This window comes from Thunnus maccoyii, chromosome 19, assembly GCF_910596095.1.
Source record: "Thunnus maccoyii chromosome 19, fThuMac1.1, whole genome shotgun sequence".
NCBI classification, from domain to species: Eukaryota; Metazoa; Chordata; class Actinopteri; order Scombriformes; family Scombridae; genus Thunnus; species Thunnus maccoyii.
In genome coordinates, this window is record NC_056551.1 from 13,200,693 (window position 1) to 13,219,363 (window position 18,671).

At 39.1% G+C, this 18,671-nt stretch overlaps 1 protein-coding gene across 3 annotated transcripts; it reads left to right on the plus strand.

The window, feature by feature from the left end:
- Positions 1 to 97: 97 nt before the first annotated feature.
- rbm18 (RNA binding motif protein 18) lies at positions 98 to 17,691 on the plus strand. 3 transcript variants are annotated; one of them, XM_042395328.1, is made up of 6 exons: positions 98 to 361; positions 1,391 to 1,504; positions 7,463 to 7,589; positions 8,551 to 8,631; positions 14,327 to 14,427; positions 16,001 to 17,691. In XM_042395328.1, exons 2-6 carry the CDS (start codon positions 1,398 to 1,400, stop codon positions 16,182 to 16,184), a joined length of 600 nt encoding a protein of 199 aa, XP_042251262.1. In that variant the 5' UTR covers positions 98 to 361; positions 1,391 to 1,397; the 3' UTR covers positions 16,185 to 17,691. The 3 variants fall into 3 exon arrangements, with proteins under 3 accessions (XP_042251262.1, XP_042251259.1, XP_042251261.1); XM_042395325.1 differs by lacking the exons at positions 14,327 to 14,427; positions 16,001 to 17,691 and adding an exon at positions 12,915 to 14,296 and having other exon boundaries at positions 8,551 to 8,637; XM_042395327.1 differs by lacking the exons at positions 14,327 to 14,427; positions 16,001 to 17,691 and adding an exon at positions 12,915 to 14,296.
- The last annotated feature ends 980 nt before the right edge of the window (positions 17,692 to 18,671 follow it).

Sequence of the window (18,671 nt, forward strand, 5' to 3'; positions counted from 1 at the left end):
CGGGTATGTGTTTGAAACCGTACACAGAGTGTACCGAGCGAGCGGGATTCCTGCTAGAAGCGAGTAAGCAACGACGTGCGGGATATGCCGTATAATAAACCGAGCGCCTCCTCTCGACTCCACCGTTAAACAAGCCACAACATCACCCTGCGCCTTTGTTGTCACACGCTAGCAAGGCGACTGTTAATCCGTCGAGCTAGCTGACCAAGACAGTTTTATAGGAGGGAAAACATACAAAAAAGGCTTGAAATGATTAGTGTTACGTTTTGACGTGAGCGAATCGTCCCGAAAGTGGGATAAGTTGCAAATTAAGTCGAAGAAGTCAGTCACTATCACAGAGGAAGTTTGACACAACGAAGAGGTAAACTGATGCTATCTAATTAGCTCGTCTGTAACGGACTGTTAACCGTTTAGTGGATAGATTTAACATATTAACTGAACATCTTACTACCTGTATGACTGAGATTAGTTTAACTACACAGTCTAATTGATGCTAAGCAGCTAAACGCTAACAATCAATCATTAGTCAATTGATCAGCCTGTTGTTATCTAAGCTAACATTAGCGATTAGCTAGTCAACGTTACATATACACATACATAGATATTTTTCCGGATTTAGTTCAAAATTGTTACTGGAGAAGCTATGTTACTTATCTAAATTGTAAATGGAAACTAAAGTTAGATTGCTTGTCCAACGTTTCAATCACAATCTCTTCACTATTTTATATAAATGTATTGATAAGTTATAAGAGAAAGAAAGTGAGGGTTTACTGTGTTTTTTTATTTCTACTGCAGTTGCCTAGATCAGATCAGAGATGGCTAAATATTTATTACTCTAACATTATGCACATGTAAAGGGTACAAGATAATATATTTTTAAGTTATTTAATATATTTAATATTTAATTCAAAACTGATGCAAGCATTGTCTGCATTTTTATCACCCATGTATGTAACTGGCTTAGTTTCGAGTGCTCCCTCCTTTAGTAAAGCTGTAATGAAATGTTTCAGCAGGGTCTGAGAGCTTGACACCGAATGTGTTTTAACATACAGGAAGTCAAATGGTCGATGGATCTGTTTTTTAATATTTAATTTCATGATTTTCAAGCTGCCTTTTGACTGTCAGCCACAGTGCTCAGAGATCATACACAATTTCCCCTGTAAGACAATGTTTTAACCTTTCGATATTAAATAGCTTTCCTCTTTAAATTTTTCTTCCATTTCTCCCACCAAATATGTGCATGTACACTGACATTACTGTAACTGAGTGTGAAGATCATGGGGTCACTGCCACTGAGTTAAAAACAATGTCAATAACTCCAAAATGTGACTGATCTTTGTCTTTCCTTTTGTATGCTTTATTTTCTCCGTCTTTGCCTTGCCTCCCACAGAGGACACATGTCGTCTGCAGCAGAGAGTGTGGAAAATGCCTCCATCATTTCAGAGAGTGCGGCCCATGAGGGAAACCGCTTGTGGATAGGCAACATCGATCCCAAAATCACAGAGTGAGTAAATCCACAGTTGGCTTTAGCTAGGCTCACACGTCCTCCCTACATTTAGAAGTGGTTGAACTCTCTTTATAGAGCTTACTCTTCATTTATATGTCTTCTAGTCAATACTACCCTACTGCTCTTGGCAATCTCTATTATTTAACAAACTTAAAGATCATAACGAGTGTGTGACTGTTAAAACTGTTATGGAATTAAATACAAATCTACATTTCACTAAAAGGGTACAAATCTCCAGACTTAGACATGTGAATCAGTCAGCCGAATGCAGAACAAAGTTAGTATTTGATTTTAGTATCAACAAGTGTTCGATTCGAGGTTGCCGTGAGGCAGTTCACGTTCTGAACCTGAGGCATTGCTTTTTCACTTGCCTGGCTCTGCCTACACAGAGAGGCAACGCATTGTGTGTGCATATATGATTGATTAACTGTGTGCGTAGTGCGTGTGTGTCGCAGGCTGAGACTGAGCAGACGGGCCTGGGTGTGTGAAAGAGAGGCAGCGAGGCGTGGAGACCTGCTCTGCTAAGGAGCAGCCATCATTCCTCACTCACCTGCCCTGTTTACTCTCTCTGTGTCAACCTGGAGCTGATTGTGTGTGTGTGTGTGTGTGTGTGTGTGTTTGTGTATGAGTGTGTAACTACGTTTAAATACACAGTTGATGTTTGGGTGGCAGCTCGTAGGGGTGCAGTGCTTCAACACACTGAGGTGTCTGTGCGCATTATTAGTGCGTTTCACTTTACACAACATCATTATGCAGATGCAAACATCCTTCTGTCGTGTTTGCGTATAGGGATGTGAGTGCAGTTGAGTTTCCAAATGTATGTATGTAGAGCACCCAGTCATACCTACAAAGTGATGGAGAGAAGGTAGTTTTTCGGGGGTAAAGGGGTGTGTTTTTGTGCCTGTGGGGGCTGCTGGAGAATGTATGGGCCGCAGCTCTGGTGGGCGTCTAGACAGGCGTTTCCTTCCCCTTCCGCTGCTCTGCTCTGCTCTACTTCTCCTTAAATAGCTCACTACCTCACAGTATGGAGGGAAAACAAGAGAAATGCCCATGGCCCCCGTTGCTGATTGGGAAGATTAATTAGCTCCTAGGTAGCATACGCAGTACCCCCTCTGTTTGTCCCGGTAAGCCAAGCTCTGTGCATTTGAGGAGGAATACAGACCTGTAATGCAAGATGCTAATTATGAGTACCTGAAGCCAAATTATTAAACATCACACACTTTCCAAAATATGAAATGAATAGTGAATATAGCTCTTTTTATAGCTATTTAAAGACATAATTGGGCACTACAAGTTGGTATCTGAGTCATAAATCCAGGCTACAGTTTAATTGATGGGTTTTTAGATGTCATTAATTCTTTAAAAGGTATTGTTCCAAGTTTTCAGACATTTGGAAGCTCAAGTAGTTAATTTGAGTAAATAGAAATATTAAATTGCAGTGTTTTATATACTAGCAAAGTTGTAGGGTAATAAAATCATTGTATTTGGCCGGGCTGTCTTCATTTTGGAGGCACACAGTTCTGCTCTAGTTGGAGAGGGCGAAGAGTTGGATCCAATAAGATGTAATGAGTTAAGAAAGCTGCACTTGCATTTTGTGTAATGTGTTCTTTCTGTCAAAAAGATTCATTTTGGCCCATGCGTGTAGTTATGATTGATCTTAAGTTTCCTCAGTGGAAGAAGGATAAATGTTTCCTGTAGGGCTTGTGGGTTAAAATGATACTTTCAGAGGAAAAGATCTATTTGGAGCATGTGATTTTCTTCTCCCACCTGTGCGTTGCAAACATTTCTCCTTGTCCTTTCTTTGCAGGTAGCAACTCTGTATCATGAGGAAACTGTAAACTTTTTGTTGCTGCCCCTGTAAATGCTCAGTAAAGATAAACATCCCATACGGTTTCCAGTCAGACTTTTTTTTTTATGACCTTCCTTGCCCTGCCTACAGCCTTTTACTCAAGACAGACAACAGGTGCAACTGCAGCTTTCACCACATATTCATGTTTCTGTTCTTTTGGCTGCTTAGAGAGTGAATTTCTCATTAGTGGTAATCCATCACCTTCCTCTTCTTTGTTCTCTTTCTTGCCCTTTTGTTACAGTTTAAGTTATATACTTGAAACTTGTCATGATGTTTATTAAGGAACTTAAAACTGCAATCACTCATCTACTAATTTTTACTTTCTGCCTTGCCAGTTAAGTCAAAACTTTCTTCCTCATTCTCTCTCAACTTCTTCCCCTCTGACCTGAACTTTTCTGGACCGAACCATTTGTCTTTTCTGTTTCTGGACTCAACTCGCATTCCCCTTGTTCCTTCCTTCCTCTCCTCCACTTCCTAGCTCTTGTATCTGTCCTACCTGGCTTCTCACCTCCTCTCTTCTTTTGGTTTGTCCTCCTCTTCCTCCACCTTTCACCTTGCCGTCAACATCCCCTCTCTGAACTTTACTCTCCCAGCCTCTCCCTCCCTTTCCTCCCCCCCTCTCTCCTCTTCCTCCGGTGTTTTTTACAGCCCCCAGGAGGAGCGGTCCATTGTGGTTCAGCTCGTTAGCATCCAAAAATGTTCTTAGAGTGTCAGCCATGTAATCTGTCTTACATTTACACATATACTTGAACATACAGCATATATTTATTTGAATATATTTAATTGTTAATCGGTATTATTTAATGCGTTAAATTTTAAAGTAGTTGCGTTTTGCTTTAATGACCTCTCATTTCCTTATCAGTACTTCACAGGTTCTTATTCTGCACAAAGAACAATTATTTAAGAATTACTGTAATTAAGTATTATTATTATTATGTCACATTCTATCTGTGTAGAGGCTTTTCTATTCAAATGAGACCACTACAGGAAGAGCCACCTTCACATGGGAGGCTTGCAGGGTGTTGTCTGGGAAAAGCAGAAACTCTCCTTGGCCTAAAAACCCTCCAGGGAGTCATATAAGGGTGGAAGACATTAGCTCAACCTGGATCGCTAAAACCCACATTTCTCCCTGTATATTCCACAGAGTCCCATTCATGCACGTTTGCACATTATCATACAGTCATCTTTTGTGGTGACACACACACAAACAAACCATCTCAAGATTTAAAAATAACAAGCAACTAAACAATAAGAATAATTATACAAAACGCCTGGGGTCATTCTAAGGCCTGGACAGTCTCACAAAGTAAAGACACTGAAAACACAAGAAGGTGTTTGTGTGTTTTTGGTTTTGTTTAAGTTGCCTCTTTTGGGGTTAATAGGCCTTTTTCACTGAAGACATTTTGACTTGTCACAGTAGAAAAATCACAGGTTTAAAGGGGACATAACATGCTTGTTGCGGTTCTGTTATTTTTATACTTTTATAATGTCAGATATCTATGTTAAACATGGTCATGCTCCCTGAAAGTCAAAAGTCCAGGCTTCAGCTCGCTCTGAACGTTCCATTTGCAAAATTACCTCTACTCTGTCCTTGTGATGATGCAGATTGTTCGTGCCCACAAACAGCCGCCCGTTCCGTAGTCTTTGTTGCTGAGGTTGTTCCACGACTGTTTGCGTCGTCCACTCACATGTTTCGGATTATTCGGGATCGAACATGTACAGACGTATTTGAGAAGATGACATTTTGAGTAAGGAACGAGAAAAATAAGCGAAATCCTACTACTTGTATTTGTTCACGTAGCCTCTGAAACCACAGGAAGCTGGCTAATCACAACAGAGTAGGTTCATTGGGATGGGGGCCTTAAAGAGACAGGAGCAAAAACAGCCTGTTTCAGACAGAGGCTGATCTGAGGGGCTGCATTAAAGGCCAGTATAAGATAAATAAGGCGTTTTTTGAACTGTCAGTCATGCAAAGATATTTCAGCGGAGCCCCAGAATATAAACATAAACCTGTAAATGTGCATGATGCGTCCCCTTGATGACAGCTGAAGTCCAATATCCAATTTTGCTGCTTCGTTTATGGGGTTCTGGTATTGTGCATGCTGGCTCATGGCTTACTAGGACACTTGAACAGAACAGAACCATCATTAAAGGTTTTTGAAATTGCAAAATATCAAACTTTGCAATCAAGATGAAACAAGATCCATATTAACAACCAGACAATGAACTCATATGAACACAGAGGTAAAAGAGAAAATGGCAAGGCAAAAAATAGACGAGAAAAGCAGGTACTGGAATTTTTTTTTTTTTTTTTAATTTTTACATTTTCATGGACTTCAGTCTTCTATGAAATATGAAAAATTATGAAAGAAAAGAGGGATTGAGAGACATGCACCCTTCCATCTGCAATAACGGATGTTATTTGCCGACAAGATTGTTAATGTCATCAGTAACACCTGTGCTTCTCCTGCTGTGACAAGTCAAAGTGTCTTCTGTGGAAAAGACCTATTACCAGATGCATTGGACAAATTATGTCCATCAGTTATATGAATTAATTCAAGAACATTCATGCACTAATATATACCAATATATACACTAAACTTTGTACTAATTCTGCCAAAAAACAACATCACCAACAACCATGAATTAGCTTTTTTTTTCTCTGGTAATGTATTGTTTTTACCTGTGCATAAAAAGTGATTTTGTCCAACTTTGATTTGTGCTTACAATGAGACGTGTTGTGTAAACTAACATGTTAACTTTATTGGTTTGCAAACAGATACAGTAATAAATGTCTTCATGCACGTTAATGAAGTGGAAAAGTACCCGCTGCTAGTGTTTCCTACAGAATTAGATTTTAATTGTGGTGGAAGCTGGTTGCGGATGGTGCTGGGTGCTGACTGCGTGCAGGGGGTATGCATGGGTGTGGGGGGGGGGGAAGAAATTATGAAATAATACTGCATATAGGTGCTCCACTGCAAATATTTTAATTGTCAAGTACTTTGTGACAAATAACTGAATGAATTATGTTGCAATTGTATTGGCATTTTATGTAAAGCACATTGTATTTGAAGAGTCGGGTCTCCGAGACAGACAGACGAACTTGAATGCATCAGTTTTAGACAAATTTCTCTGCAGGGAAAAGCCAACAACCGTTTTTGGTTTTACTGGCAGACTACAAATCAACGTAAAAGATGCATGCAGTCACCTACTGTACCGAAGTGTATCACATCATGCTGTTCACAGACGGGTCTGTTGTCATGTGTTTGTGAGAGAAGGAGAGAGAGAGAGAGCAGGGTGTGCAGCTCCAAAAATGGAAAATCAATATGTGGCAGGCAATGTTGATGTTGTGGCGTGCCGCTACAAATAAACAAATGTATGGGAAACCCTGTGCTGCTTTGCATGCGATGGAAACATTCAATCAGCACCTGGTTATTTGCAGTAATATTGTACTGAATATAGCATACAGGTGACCCTGAACTCATCACCCAGCCTCTCTTCCAGAAGACACATTTTTCTCATGACTGCTAGCGGTCAGTCACAGGAACACTTATACACAGACTGCATAGCTCTTCAATGACAACATATCTATGTTCATTTGTAGTCCAACAGTCCCAGGCAGCTCCACACAGTCAGTGGATGTTGTTTGTGCAGAGCTGGGTGCTCAGAGGGGATTTGAGGCTTCCTCTGTTTTATTCCCTCATTGTCCTGCTACTGTATCCTCAGCATTGTCTCAATAAAAGATTTACTGTCACAGGCCTGCCACACCAGCTGGCCCGCTGCTAAAAAGGTGTCATGGAGAGAAAGCTGTCATTCTCATTAGCCCCACTTGACAGATTCACAGACTGTAGGGTGGCAAAATACAGTGTGGAGCAGATCTATGTGGCGATTTCACAAGGTTGGCCTCCAGTATGTCATGCATGTTGTTGATGGACATTTAGGATAAGAATCAAAAGTTTGTCCTCTCTGTTCTTATTTATGGAAATTTTCCATAATAAATACTCATATTAGACACATGTTATTTAACCCTCTCCTATCTTCTGTTGTTGTTTTTTTCTCTTTTCAACACAATTGTGCTCCATGTCACATGATTCCTCTTTTGGCAGGTATCATCTGGTGAAGCTGTTGGAGAAGTTTGGCAATGTGAAACAGTTTGACTTTCTTTTCCATAAGTCCGGGCCTTTGGAGGGACAGCCACGAGGCTACTGCTTTGTCAACTTCAACACCAGAGAGGTACATGCAAGATCAAGTTGACATTTTATATTATTTACATTTAATTTTAGTTTACTTTTTTTTTTAGTGCAGCTAATCCAATACATCTATACATGTATTTTGGTAAACTGTCTCAAATTTATTAGTGTTTGTCACTAATTATAGTCATTTTAAATGATATACTCACAAACTCACTGCATTAGAATGAGTATAACCTTGACAAGATGATGTCAAGCTGCGTATTTGTGTCTAAGCTCATAAGTACTTTGAGACTTTGTGCACATGTGCAGAGCTTGAAAATATTTGATTTTAGTTTGCTCATTCACTCATGACTTGCAGTCAAATATATTTTATCAAAGGAAGTTGCATTATTGATTTATCCAGAGCTGAGTGTAATAATACTCCCCGCATTCAAAAGTTTTCAACAAGATTTATCATGAGACATCTTCAAGCAGTCAGGACGTGATCATGTGTCTCACTCAAGTGGACCATATTTCTAAAAATAGGACTTAACATCACAGGTTTAGCCGGCAGTATTTGTTCTGGAGTGAGCCAGGGGATTGTGATAAGCATCTAGTTTCACAGCTAGTGTCTATCAGTGGGATATAAAGCCCTCCCAAAAGGATTATGCAGAGGAAGTGTGTGTTTATGTTTCACACTCGCACACACAGATAAAGTACTTCATTAATATAATTTGGCATCAAAGCCACTTACTCATTTGATTAGATAAAACTACTTTTTTATCACACTGCCTCTCAAACACAAGACACACACACACACTCACACACCATAGTTACTGCTGATCTACAGGCAGAGTGGCACATCATCATCTATTACTGTTTCTGCTGTCTCTCTGTTGGGAAGACTAATGATTTAATGACCTGCATGCAATCATCAAGGCTGATTTTTAATCATAATTATAAAACAAATGTTTCTTTTTCTTTATCTTCCTCTTTCTTTGTGTTTGTGTGAATGTCTGCAGGAGGCAGAGAGAGCGATCCAGTGTCTAAATGGGAAGCTGGCCCTGTCCAAGAAGCTGGTTGTGCGCTGGGCACACGCACAGGTAAGGGTAAGTGTCAAACTCGATCGCATTTATACACCACAAAACATCACATCACATGTATTTATGACACTGTGGTTGCAGCTGCAGTTTGTGGTCTCCTTTTTAAAGGTTTGACAGCTTGGATAAGATAATATCACGGACAAAACATTGTTCGTTCATTCATTCAAACCTTTATTTAAGCCTTGAAAGTCATTGAGGTTTCCCTCATTTGCAATGATGTCGAGATACAGAGTTGAAAAGAAAATATAGAGTTAAATAGATCAAAAGAGGACAATTGTCAGTGAAAACATGTAGTTGTGAACAAAAATAAGAGTGAGAAGATAAGACGAATGCCCCGCCACCTTCTGTGTTTGATCTGAGAGTTTGAGTGTGAGTTGGGGTAAAAGATCATACATTTTCACATTTCTACTGCAGTAGTCAGTTTACGGAGAGCAGTGGGATCCCAGCACAACCTATGCCTGTCTCTTAACAATAGACAGCCTACTGGCAAAGGGTGAAGGGATATCCTGTATAGAGACGAATCACGCCCTACGCACACACATACACACAAACACACGGTAGAAGGAGGTCAAGGTCAATGCTGCTGGCTCTAAGACAACACGTTGTAGGATAAATCTGCTCACAGATTCATTGAAATTGAGCTCAAACCACTAGTCCAACCAAAAGTAGTAGCATTGGTTATTGATGCTGTTATAAAAATAGAATTTTAGCTCTTTTATGTCCTGAAAATAAATACCAGTATGTGTAATGTGCTTTCTTGTATCACAGAATAACAGCTAATTAGAAGTTTTTATATTATATGTATTTATCTTCAGGTTCAGGTTTCAAATAGTCCTGAAAGGCAGCCCGGGAGAAAGTGTTTCCCTGTGTGCTTGCCTGTATGTGTCTAGCTGCTGCTGTGTGCAAAAGAGAATGAGTGACTGACAGGTCAGCCATCTGTCATAACCTAATTAAAGCAAGTTTTTTTTTGGTTTGGTTTATATTTCAGTAGGATTTTGGCAGGTTAGGGTTTAAAAGTCACTGTTACATGCCAAGTTTGACCATGATTTCCAAGTCTGTGTGAGACACTTAGTACTGGGTATTACCTGTAATACTCCACAGACCAGAGCAAACTGGTCAATAGAGAATGCTGTCAACCTGGTTTTCAAAGTTGTTCTAGGATACCTGAATAGTCCTGGTTCCTGTGTTTTAATCCTTTGTGCTGGATTAAGCTTTGCATATTAAACATCGTTATTCTAAAACTTTTCCTGGCCAAGCTGCTCTGGCTTTGGACAACCGGCTCCCTGGCAGATAGAGGACATGATCATGTGACCCTTCAGACTGAATTGCTATAAGCGAAGGTGCACCATCGGGATTCTTTCTCTTCTTCCTGCTTTATCTATTGTGATTATGATCTATTCAATCAGAATTATCCTCACATTGTCCGTCACAGTCTGTGATTGTGCTTCTTCGAAATGTAAAATCCTGTGTAGTGAGGCATCATTAAACCAGCTCCTAATCCATGCCTCCTGCACATGCTTGCAATCTGTGTGCATTTCCTTACCAATTGTTTGATCCTCAATGGATTCCACGGGTTATGTTTGTTTTATTAGACACTGAGATCATACTGTAGTGTGTGTGCTCAGGCCTGATACTCACTGTCAGGAATAATGGCAGGAGATCTATCTGTAAACCCAATATGTTCACCAGTTTTTACAATTTTCACAAGTTACAGAAGTAAGAATTTCCCACCACTCACAATAGGGTCACTTCAGGCCCAGTTGATATTTTTTTAAGTGAGCATGTCTTCACTAACTCAGGCCCAGAACATGCTGGGATAAGTGAGTCAGAAACAGTCGGTGTGTCTGAGTGACTGTCAAATTTCCAGGCTTACATCTTGACTTTATTACATAGTTTTGAAATAGAGGAAATCATGCTGATAAACATGTTTTGAAGCGTTTGGCTCGAGCCTTTTCCGAAATCTATGTTTTCAACTTCTAAAAGATGGTGGCCTAATTTACTGTATAATACACAGTTTTGCAAATTTGTATGTTACATTATTTGTATGTGAATACCTCTATCATAAATACTTGAAACCTTCCTCTGACTCTATTCATAATTTAGTCCTAATTCTCCAAACTTAAATAGTTTAACTTTTCATGAACTTTCATGAAAGTCTAACAGTGAGCCTGTTAGAGTCAGGTCTCAGTCCCAATCTGTTTGGCTCCACAGCTAACACTGGTAACTCTTCTATCGGACTTGGACCAGACAGACATTTTCAACATCCCTGTGATAATTACTTATAGATGAGATCTGCAATCAAACAATCTGGTGTATGTCCCAGGAACCTCACTACTGTTAATGTTCATCCTCAAAATCACCCAAAGCCAGCTCTTTGTGCTCTTTCCGCTCTAAAGTCGACTACTTCTCAGTCTTCCTCACTCGTCACTTCAGATGCTAATTTAAATGATTTAAATGATCTGCAGGTTTTTAAGACTAGAAGTGGTTTTGGTTAAATCTAAATATATTTAGGTTACTAAGTCTTAACAGATATGATCACTTAAGTATCCTATTATCTCAAACTTATCTGGATGTTATGATTTTAACAGATACTTGGCTGAAAAAAGAGATTGATAATCAAACATTTTCTTTTAGTGTTGTTTTTTTGTCAGAGCAGATAGAGCTGGTAAAGGAGGTGGTGTGGTAATATATGCAAAATCTCTCTCTCTGCACTTTAGCTGACTTCAGTCTCAATTCCTAAATATTATGAATTTATTTATTTGAAAATTGATCTGGGGGATAATAATCCAGTAAAAGTAATTGGTGTCTACAGACCTCCTTCTACCCCTTCAGAAGCCCTAGAAAAATTGGGTGCAATTAATTATTACAATCTCAAAGCTATTTTCTCTTGCAAAAATACTTGAATCACTTGTCAATGAACAGCTGAAATCATTTTTATCCACACATTCCACACTAACTCCATTTCAGTTTGGGTTCAGGCTTAGGCATAGCACTATTTCTGCTACTTCTTTAGTCATTAACAATATAAACACAAAAAAACCACTGTGCTGCTCTTTTTTTGATTTAACAAAAACATTTATCATGGTTGACCACTCTCTGTTTTTTCTATGACTTTCTCCTTTGGGTTTTGACAGTGTTAGCTGCCTGGTTTCAGAATTATCTTTCTGATCGATCGCAGTGTGTGATAGGTAATATTCAGTCCTCTTTTCTCCCCATTACAAAAGGAGTTCCCCAAGGCTCTGTCCTCGGACCAGTCTTCATTCACTATTTATATAAACAATATTACCTCTTCACTGTACAATTGTAACTCATCCCATCTATACACAGATGACACAGTCCTTTATTCTTGTGCAGATTCTATTCATGCTGCCACTCGAAATCTACGGCCATCATTTATTCAAAAAACACCTTCATATATTTGAAACTGGTCCTAAACTGTGCAAAAACAAAACAGATGTTTTCGAATGCAAGAAATATTGACTATTGTAGTTTTCAAATTTGTTCTGTTAACAAGCCCTGCTTTCTTGGTATGTTGGTCACCATTGTACCCGCTCACAGACATGACTCACCCTGCAGGTGCCAAAAATTCATAGAGAGTTAGGAAAGTCTGCTTTCTGTTACTGTGCAAATACTTACAATATACATCAAAAAAACCTCACGTTGATCTCATTAATACTGTTGAGTCAATTCTGAGGTTTAATTGCTAATTGCATTGATTGTAATGGTCATTGCTTTTAATTTTTCTTATTCTTATTGTTTTATTTATTTATTTTCCTACACTTTTACTTTTAAGCGTTGTTAATTTTTACCTTGTTTGTAATCGATGTAGCCATGTATTCTTTTATTGCGCTGATTTTAGTTGTGTCTGCATTCATTGTTTGTTTGAACCTCGGCACCATTGGAAATAATGGTTCTCCCTCAATGCATTTTCCAAGGTTTAAATAAATAAAATGATGATGATGATGATGATGATAAGCTTTCCAGTCACATGCCTTTAGGAATAGGTGGAAGGGAAGGGTCCTGGCTGCTGGAATACTCATTGTTTTAGACCTATTCTTGGCTATACATGTTATTTATTTCTTTGGACAGTACGTGATATGGATTGTGTGCATTCATGTAACTTGATTCGGTGCCAGTTCCACCAACTTAGAGATTATCAGATCATTTCTAAATGTCTTATTCCTACAAGTGGCTGCTGTGGCACCGAGCACTGGGGTTTATCATATACCTGTCATGTGACTGTTGTCTCGTTTTTGTCTTCTTTTTTTTTTTTTTCTCCACAGGTTTCAAGAATTCTGTGTTGGCTGGTGGAGATGTTTGGAAGGTGGTTTTTGAAAGGAATGAGTGCAGATGTTGGCTGTTGCTCCTCAGCTGCTCCCACTCGATCCTCCCTCATCCCTGAGGGTGTGATTACAAGCTGGACACACAGACCCTGTTCACACCTGGCATTGAATGCGTCTCCACATGCGTCTCCAGTGACCACTTGTGACTGGATCTCACTTCCTGTTCTATATTCAAATAAATATATACATAATTTCCGTTCGCAAAGACCAAATGCGTTGCTGTTTTTAACTGGCGGTAGGCAGCAATGCACTTCCTGTGCCTAATCTACTGGAAATTAAAAGAAGTTTGGAAACATTGGCGTGTGGGCAAAATCAAAACTCTTCGGCCCAAATGGAAATCAGACAGCGTGTTTCGAGTGTACTCCATCCACGAAAATCCATTTTGACTGTTGTTGTGGCTTCATCATGTTGTTTCGCGCTTTAATATGATCCTGTTGGTGCGCAAATGAGTACGTACTTTCGCTTACACAGAGGACGTCAGTTGAGTAGCGGTTCTTCAGTGTGGCACAGGACACATTTGCGTACACACTTCTAAAAGAATGTGGACATATGCGGCCCAGACCACCTCCGATTGTGGTCTGAGTGATCAGATCTCAATATGTCCTCAATGCATCTTATGTGTGTTCACACCTGTACAGAGCTGTCCACTTGTGATCGGATCACCCAACAGGCATTTTAATCCCAGGTGTGAACAGGGCCACAGTCCTGCTTGGTTACTGTCTCTTTGACCAGACACAAACAAAATCAATTCTACTGTTATATAAAGTTGATCTTCATGGGAGGAAGCTGGAGCTGGCTCTCCAGAGAAGTATTTATCAGGAGGTCTGATAGGTTTATAGAACTCTGGCTGATGATTCCTTCTTCTTCTCTTTCTCTGCTTGTTGTCCTGGTCAAACTTAGCACTAAAATGTGTCTTAAATGAAACTGTTTGCACTCAAAATGCACTGAGAATGCATCACAGCGCTTTCATACAAGCTCTAGAAAAACACAAGTGGTGCACATGTTTTTTTGTGTGTTCAGCAGGAAAGCAAATTCCAATCTTATTGGTCATTAGACACATTTTAGAGCTGTGCTCTATATTCACTTTATAATCTCCATTGTAGTTGGATAAAATGTCTGAACAGGACAGTCTTCTATCTTTAGTCTATTGCACTGACTGTCTGCTTCTGTATTCTGTGACTATCCGCATGTTTCCTTGTACAAGGGTCTTTTCTTGCTTCTACCTGTTATTTTACCCCTTTGTTTGTCTCTCTTCATCCATCTGTCCATCCATGTTTCCATCACTGTTTGTGTGGGTCACTTTTTTTTTTTTTTTTTTTTTTTTTTTTTTTGGCCATCGGTATTGTCTACAGAGGTTTGAAGGTTTCCGTAACGACAAGACGATGCCTCCGAGCCTGGAACCATCATGCAGCGGTGCAACAGAGGATGGACCCGTCACATCCAACCACCTCAGGTTGGTACCACACACACACACTTAGATGTTTTCATCTATTTTTAGTATGTATGAGTATGTCCACATTATGATGGCTAAATCAGATACTTCTGTCTACACAGCTGGTGGTTTTCACAACTAAAAACTAAGCCTCTTGAAAACAGTCTCCATAGTGGCAGTGGATAAATCTGAAAATGACAGCTTCTCATTTTAGTGTGTGAGGAAAACAGTTTTCAAACAAACAATAATGTAAGCCTCCTCTGACTTTATCTGTAAAGTGAAGAAAAAAACTTTTTGCCTCTAACCTGACCTGCTATCAATCATTTTTGAATGTCAATATAGCCGATCACACAGAACAGGAGTAGTAAACGTGTCTGTATGCTTCAACCAAAGTGCTTGTCGGCTGGTAACAGAGTACAAGAGCATCTGAAACCCCCTCCTGTCACACCTTTCCAACGTTTAAATGCGGGAGCTGCGTCCTACAATATCTGTAACTTTCTGAAACCGACAATCCGTCAATCACTCTCACTTCATGCAGCGATTGGCCAGGAGTGTGGGGGTGAGAAAGCAAACAGTTATTTTTGTCACTACATCATAAATGCCTTTGAGGTAAGATTGTCCAAAAATGTGTGGCATCATACCCGTTTGAACAGTAGGTGACGGCTACGGTGTGCACTTTTACTGATTGCCGACTGAAAGAGGAAGAAGATATTTAGAGATTTTTACTTTTGTTTTGGTGTCGGTGCGGATAGAGATCTTTAAGAACTTACCTGAAAGTGCCGGCACGGATGCTCGTCGTTTTCACACGAAAACAGCGTTTTCGGATTTAGCCGGCTTAGTGTGGACGTAGTCTCAGTGGGGTTTTTTTTTTTTCCAAGTGTTACCTTCACACATTGGCTTCAAACATGGTCCTGAAATTATTTTTAGAGAGCTTGTTGCTTTCATCACAGTTCAAGTTCATCTGAGTACAACTGGGCTAACACATCGCTTTAAAAAAATTGGTGGAAATGTTCAAGTTCTGTCAAAGCAAAATATTCCTTTATTGTGGCTGCAACCTACACACACTCACACTGTAAGTACGCCAGTCAAGTGGAGCACTGTTAAGTCAGTAAAAGGCCTGTAACGCTCAGTGTGAACTCTTACCGAGACAATCCTGAGTGTAGCGAGCTATCACAGGGTTCTTCTCAGGAAAGCCTGCACACTTCGATCCTAGTGTAAACTTCAAATCACTCTGTCTACACAGCACAAGAGAGGAAATATAAACACTTGCCCCCCCCTTCTCCTTTTCCACGATGCCCCTCAAGACATTCTCTCTCTCCTGCTCTTCAGATACTTATTTTGTCTCACAGCTTTCACTTGCTCCTTCAACGTTCATTTCACCATTTAAATACTAGTTTTCTTCTATTTTCCATGCAGCACAGCTGGTAATCTCTCGCCGTCTGTCCCTTCTGTGTTTTGTCCCTCCGCCAGCGTCAAATCTGTCCATCCCCTCACTCACTCAGTTCATCTCTCACCCTCAGTACCAGCACTGGTATTCCCCCCCCACCCCGCCCCCCTAACATCTCCTCTTTCTCCTCTCCCCCTCACCTTCTAGTACGAGTGCTAAGATCCGCGCCATTGAGGCCAAGCTCCAGATGATGGAGGAGAATCCAGATGATGACTACTCAGGCCCGTCGGCCTACGTTTACAACAAACCGCCAGAGAGGAAACGCTGGGAGCCCTACTCTAAATCACACCACAATAATCAGAGCAGGCCCTTCCGCAAGTTTAGGAGATGACCCATCCTCCCACTCATTCTGGAGATCCCCCTCTCTACCACACCTCAGCCCCCACCTTCACACAAACAGATTTTACACTAGAAACTATACAGACTATACACATCCTATCTGGGAATAAAAGATGTGGAAGTTGTTCACAATACTTTGAAAACCGCGCTAACAACACCGGGACTCTTTGGGGGAGTAATCTCAGCAATCATGGACAAGTACCTTAAATGGTTTTAGTTATTTTGGTTTTACAGTATCATTTTTGTCCCCCCATACCTGACTGCCGTGCAGGTTGGAAGCCTTGTCGGTCTGCTTTCTCACTTTTGCAGAGATTTAACGCAGGTAAACCTTCCAGCTACGGGTCACATGACGCACAGTTGCGAGGAAAGAGAAATGTTATTTTTAAGGAGTCTAAATGCTGATTCTCTTATTGTTTTTTTTGATGTGTGTTTGTACTTTCAGATCATATTATTTAAAGTTTTTTTTTGTTTTTTGTTTTTTTTCCTCCAAAGGGCCTTTCTTTTTATTCAAGACTAAAGTGAAGAGGAAGAAATACACAGATTTGTACCATGTCTTAATTAACGGAGTTCAAATCATAAGCCACAAGCCACTCAGTGACACTTACTGTATCAAGGCAGTATTAGTGTGTGTGTTAATTCTTACCTTTTTTTTTCATTCAGTTTTATATACGACTGCAATCAAACTCTCTTTACTGATTTTTTTTTTTTTTTTTTTGCGGTGTGAGGATTTTTGGTATTTCCACCACCGCAGTCTTTTTGTGTTAATTATTTTTCAATTAAAGGTAATTAAATATCACATCTGAAATGTGTTATTTTATGCCTTTTTTTTTTCTTTTTTTTTTAGATTCTCTATTTTGTTTTTAAAGCACAGGATTCAATTTTATGAGTTGAGATTATTAGCAACAGTTAAATACTCTCAGTCCACACACACTCCTACTGATATACTGGTGTGGTTTTATAAGAAATTGGTAAACCAGCTGCATCTCATTTATGGGAGATGGTTGTTTAGACTGAATACCACTCACTAAAAGCAGACTAGTATTATCCATTATGCGTTAAAGAAATGTATGCAGTCCTGAACAGCATTTTTTTTTTTTTTTAATTTTTAAATTTTTTTGAGATTACCACCTGGCAAACAGCTTGTGTTACATTTTCTATATGAATCTGATAATCCTGGTTATCAAAGCATCCAGTTATGTTTTCTGGCCCAGTTTTTTTTTTTTTTTTTTTGGTCCACACAAAGTGGAGGCTGAATATTTTCCAAATTTTTGTGCAGTCTACCAAAAGTTGCTGTAAATAAATATTTTGTATATGGGCTCAATGTGAATACAGTCTATTTTAAAAGTTAAAAGTTTAATGTTATTGATTTCTATGTGATGTTAAAATGGAGCAGAAGACTTTTGATGTGATCTGAGTTGTGTTTTCCTGCAGGTGTGACATGCAGCGTGGAAAAAAAACAAACAAACAAACAAAAAAAAAAACATTTTCCAAGGCAAAAAGACAAAATACAGTGTGTTGGCTATTTTGTTTGCATGAGGAATGAATTTTGCCAGCCAAAGGTCATTTACTGGACTAATGATTGTGAGAGTTTACCGAGCAGATTTAGCTCCAGTATGAGGCGAGATAACATTGCAGCAGGGATGGAAATTGGTGAACTTAATTGTACAAGACGAGAGAGAGAGAGAGAGAGAGAGAGAGCATAATTTCGTGCGCACAGAAGAACCAAATCCTACCTCTTGCCATCACAAAGCCCTTTATTAATTTCTTTGTTGTTGTAAAAAAAATTGCTCCAGATTGCATATTTCTGATGACCATTCAGCAGATTATCTGGATGATTTATGTTCATTGTGTGTATTTATCTGTTTTAAAATAAAAAGGCTTACTCGGAAAAAAAAAAATCTCTTAAATTGATGAAATATTTTACATTAATTTCTCCTCTGGAATTATAAATCTGTTTTTATATTTGATTAAGTCTTGTTTATTTTTAATGAGGTCATTTTTGAGCTATAGGTTTACAGATAATTGTAATAACCTAATGATTGACACATCGATCTAAACCGGTGTGTGGGCTCACACATATCCTGCAATTATCAGGCTTCCCTTTCCTTAAAAGCTCCTGTGTGTGTTTTTCTGAGCATTTTGTTTCATCTTCACCAGCTCTGCGTCAATAAAAAAAAATAGCTGCTTCTTTTTTTTCATAATCTTTTTTTTTTATTTGTTTGTTAGGTTTAAATAAAAGACTGGATTAAAATAAAACCCCTTTTTTAAGAAACAATAACAAAAAACTAAATCGTAAAGACTATATGTGGTTATTTGTGTTTTTTTGCCAGATATACTACTATCAAACATACATTCATTGCGCGTTTAACCTTAATTTTACATAAAATGCTTAATTTTAAATATTTTGAATTATTATAATGAGGAAACAAATCTTTTTAAAATAAAAACAAGGCCTTAAATTTGGATCATTGGCTTAAAA

What these genes read in the sequence shown, in the direction of transcription:
- rbm18 (XM_042395325.1), top strand. Translation starts at nt 1,398, where the DNA reads ATGTCGTCTGCAGCAGAGAGTGTGGAAAATGCCTCCATCATTTCAGAG. An exon ending in ATCGATCCCAAAATCACAGA is followed by an intron (nt 1,505 to 7,462) that starts GTGAGTAAATCC and finishes CTCTTTTGGCAG; the next exon opens with GTATCATCTGGTGAAGCTGT. An exon ending in TCAACTTCAACACCAGAGAG is followed by an intron (nt 7,590 to 8,550) that starts GTACATGCAAGA and finishes GAATGTCTGCAG; the next exon opens with GAGGCAGAGAGAGCGATCCA.